Raw genomic sequence first — 3,680 nt, 5'->3', positions numbered from 1 at the left:
GGGCCAGCTGCAAACATCTGCTGCCTCCCTGTCCCAGCCCCAAACCCAGCTGCCTCCCAGCCCCAGCCCCAGGCTCTGGGGATGCAGCACATACTGGTAATGGTCCCTGCTGTGCCGCCCTCACCACTTCTGCAAAGCAGCGTTGGAACCTGGTGCAGCAGGGGATGCAGAAACCTACCTGCTCCCAGCTCCCTGCTGCCCTGCCACACTTCCCCTGCAGGCGGGGGCACCAGCGAGGGGCAGGACCCTGTGCTTCTGCCCACGCTGCTCCCACGCACACAGGGGAAGTGTGGCAGAGCAGTGGGGAGCAGGCAGCTTTCTGCTCCCCTGCTGTGCCCTGCCATGTCGGGTTCCAGTGCTGCTTTACAGAAGCAGCAAAGGCAGCACAGCAGGGAGCACTGCTAGTATGTGCTACCTCCCCAGAGCCCAGGGCCAGGGCAGAGAGGCAGCAGATGTTTGCAGCTGGCCCAGGTTCTGGGTAGCTGCTGACAGAGCAGCTGCTCACAGAGCATGGGCTGGGGGGCAGGGGATCCTGCCATGTATCCCCTGCCCTCATTTTGTTTTTCTGGTATGCTGGCACTCCGGCACCTTCCAAGGTAGGCACCGTGGGGGTTTTCAGCACTCCGGCCAAAGAACATTGCCTACCCCTGCTCTTATGGAATGGACTTTAGAGTACTGAAGTAATTGGTTAAGGTAATTTCAGAGCTACTGGCTGTCCTCTTTAAGAACTCGTGGGGGTCAGGAAAAGTCATTATGCTCACAAGTAGTCATCAATGGCTCATCGTCTAGCTGGGAGGAGGTATTGAGTGGGGATCCCCAGGGGTCTGTCCTAGGTCCAGTATTGTTCAACATTTTCATTTATGAGCATGCTTCAATAGAGTGCATGTTTAGCAAATTTATGGACCATGCCAGGAAAATGGTGTGCAATCAATCAGATTAAACACTTGTCAACAAAGACAAGTGCAAAGTCCTGCGTTTGGGACAGAATAATTTCTTACACAAATACAGACTGATGAATGATTGGCTAAGTTGTAGTACTCCAAGAAAGGACCCGGGAGTTACAGTGGACCATAAACAGTTCTTGGCTTTGAGCTCTTGGTGCAAAAAAAAAAAAAGCCAACAGTCTATTAGGTTATATTAACATAAGTGATTCTTGCAAAACAAGAAAATGAATTCAACATGGTGAGTACCTGAAGTACTCTGTCCAGTTTGGGGCCACACACTCCAAGGACAATATGAATAAACTAGAAAGAGCCCAGCAGAGAGTAATAAAAATTATTAGAGGCCTAGGAAGTATGACTTACGAGGAAAGGCTGAAAGAACTAGGGTTAGTCTGGAGAATAAAAGACTGAGGTGGGATTTGACAGCAATACCTCAAGGGCAGGATATCCTTTTCTCTGTGGCTTTAGGGAACAGGACTAGGAACAATAGCCTGAAGCTTCAGCAGGGGAAATTTAGGTTGGATATTAAGAAGAACCGTATGAATATGAGGGCAGTCAAGGATGGGATGTGGCTACCTAGAGAAGCTATGGAATCTCCATCCCTGGAAATTTTCAAGGGCAGGTTGGACAGACACTTGGGTGAAATGATTCAGTCAGGGATGATTCTGCCTTGAAAAGGGTACTGGACTAGATGACCTTGTGATGTCCTTCCCAGCCCTACTTTCCTATAATATCATACTTTTGCCAGGCCAGGCAAAGAACCAGTAAGACTCACTTGAGAGATCTGAAGACAGAACAATGATGTGCGTTTACTTACTTGCACATTGCTTCTACCCCAGCTTTGGCTGTGGCACTAGGCGTCACAAATCCTGATCCACTCTCTGCATAGATGGTTGTAATAGCCAGGAATGCTGCCCCTGCAAATCGCAAAAGATAAACATTCTTAATCACACTCAGGACAAACTACAATTTAAAGTTGTACAACAAAAGTTGATAACTATTAGTGTAAGCCTCCCTGAGCCTTTTGGGAAGGATACCATATAAATCAATTGAATGAATGAATGAATGAACTACTGTTACTGGCATTTGCTGCTCCACTCTTCCCAGGTTAGGGTTTAACTAACTTTTAGCTATGAGTTTGGCTTCCCTTGTTGTTTTTACTGTGTTCCCTCACTCCTTATATGACTTTCAGTACACATGAAAGTTTTTGTTGATATTATATTAGCCACCAATCTCTATTTAAACTATCCAAGTAAGTCCTTATACCCATTGGCTCCCACCAGTATTGAAGGTACACAGGTAAATGTGTTTTAGGTCAAAGAGCTAGAGTACTACCCATAGGGTATTTCCACCTAGCAGCTACCCAGCCCTTGGAACTGTAAGCAATTATCTTCGCCCAATCCACATCATTATTTCACATTTTCTAAACAAAAAGGAAAGACATACAATTCAACATGAAGAATTAACTTGAATAAAGTTTTAAGTTATCATACAATACAATGTGAGGCTTGAGGCAGGCTGAAGCTGAGCCTCAAGGCACAGGGATTTTTTTGCTTAGGAGGTTAAATTAGTTCATTCTGAAGCAGAATTTATGACAAAGTTAATTTTAACAATTGTGCTGGATCTTGCTACCATTGCCATTGAAAAGTGTTTTTATACAAAAGCTTTAAGTTGGTGCCCAGAACAACAAACTCAGAAAGCTTTCAAAATCAAACTGGGGAGCCAAACTAAACCACTAAGAGCCACTACACTCATACTTTACTGTTGAAAGACTGAATATGGATCTCAGTTTGGGAAAGATTAGTTCACACAAAAAAAGCTGGAACCTATGATGAATGACAGTTACTATTTCAGGGGTGGGCAAAATACGGCCTGCAGGCTGGATCCAGTCTGCTAGGCTACTTTATCTGGCCCGTAGGGCTCCTAAAAATTTAGAAAATTAATATTTATCTGCCCCTGGCTGCCTGTCAAGACAGGAGCCAGTGGCAGTAGGACCCAGGGGGAGCCACCATCAGGACTAAGCAGATGCAGCAGCAAGGCCAGCCCAGCCCAGCCCCGCCCCACCCCCAGTCTCCCCCCACCCCTAGCCAGTAGTCTCTGCCTAGCAGAGGCTTCTGGCCTTGGATCCTGGGGCTGTTCCTGACTTCCTACACTGGAGGGAAATTTGGGTAAGAAGAGGAGGTAGGGGAGGCAGGGGAGGACTGCAGGTGATTGCCCCAGTTCTCAGGGTCTTCCTGCAGTCCAGGCATTGCAGCCGGGAACCAAGCGGTCCTGGAGCAGCCAGCAAGCAGGTGGGGAAATGGCTGTGGAATGCAGGGGGAGTGGCAGCGAGTGAGTGTGAGGAGTGCAGCAACAGTTGGGTGGGCATGTGGGGCCCGTGCCAGGGCCAGCACTGGTAGGGGCCCAGGGTGGGGCAGCAGAAGCGCAGGCTGGCATGGGCTCTATGGAACTGAGCCAGCTCCCCACTCTCCTTGTTGATGCAGCCTAGCCCAGCTCCATAGAGGCCCTGCTGTTCCATGCCCCATGCTCCTGCCAGCCCAGTCTGGGCCCTGCTGGCACTGACTCTGTTTCACCGGCATGGGTCCTGCGCTCCTGCCCAGCTGTCGCTGGGCTCCGTGTGCCCACTTGCTCCCCCGTGACCCCTGCCTGCTGCAGCCATTTCCCTGCTTTTCTGCCTCTGGCTTTCACTGGCTGGCCGGTTGCTCTGGCACCCCGTCATTCCTGGCTGCAGTGCCAGGA

The 3,680-nt window shown here is 49.3% G+C and overlaps 1 protein-coding gene across 1 annotated transcript in view; it reads right to left on the bottom strand.

The window, feature by feature from the left end:
• The window catches only part of DECR1 (2,4-dienoyl-CoA reductase 1), a 35,342-nt gene that overhangs the window by 8,164 nt on the left and 23,498 nt on the right, over positions 1-3,680 (bottom strand). The window contains exon 6 of the mRNA XM_025200244.1: positions 1,759-1,858. Coding sequence (XP_025056029.1) covers positions 1,759-1,858 — 100 coding nt within the window. The remainder of the gene's footprint in view (positions 1-1,758; positions 1,859-3,680) is intronic.

The sequence above is a fragment of the Alligator sinensis genome, unplaced genomic scaffold (genome assembly GCF_000455745.1).
Source record: "Alligator sinensis unplaced genomic scaffold, ASM45574v1 scaffold717_1, whole genome shotgun sequence".
NCBI lineage: Eukaryota > Metazoa > Chordata > Crocodylia > Alligatoridae > Alligator > Alligator sinensis.
Note: the sequence above shows the minus strand (reverse complement) of the source record. Positions and strands in the feature narration are given on the sequence as shown.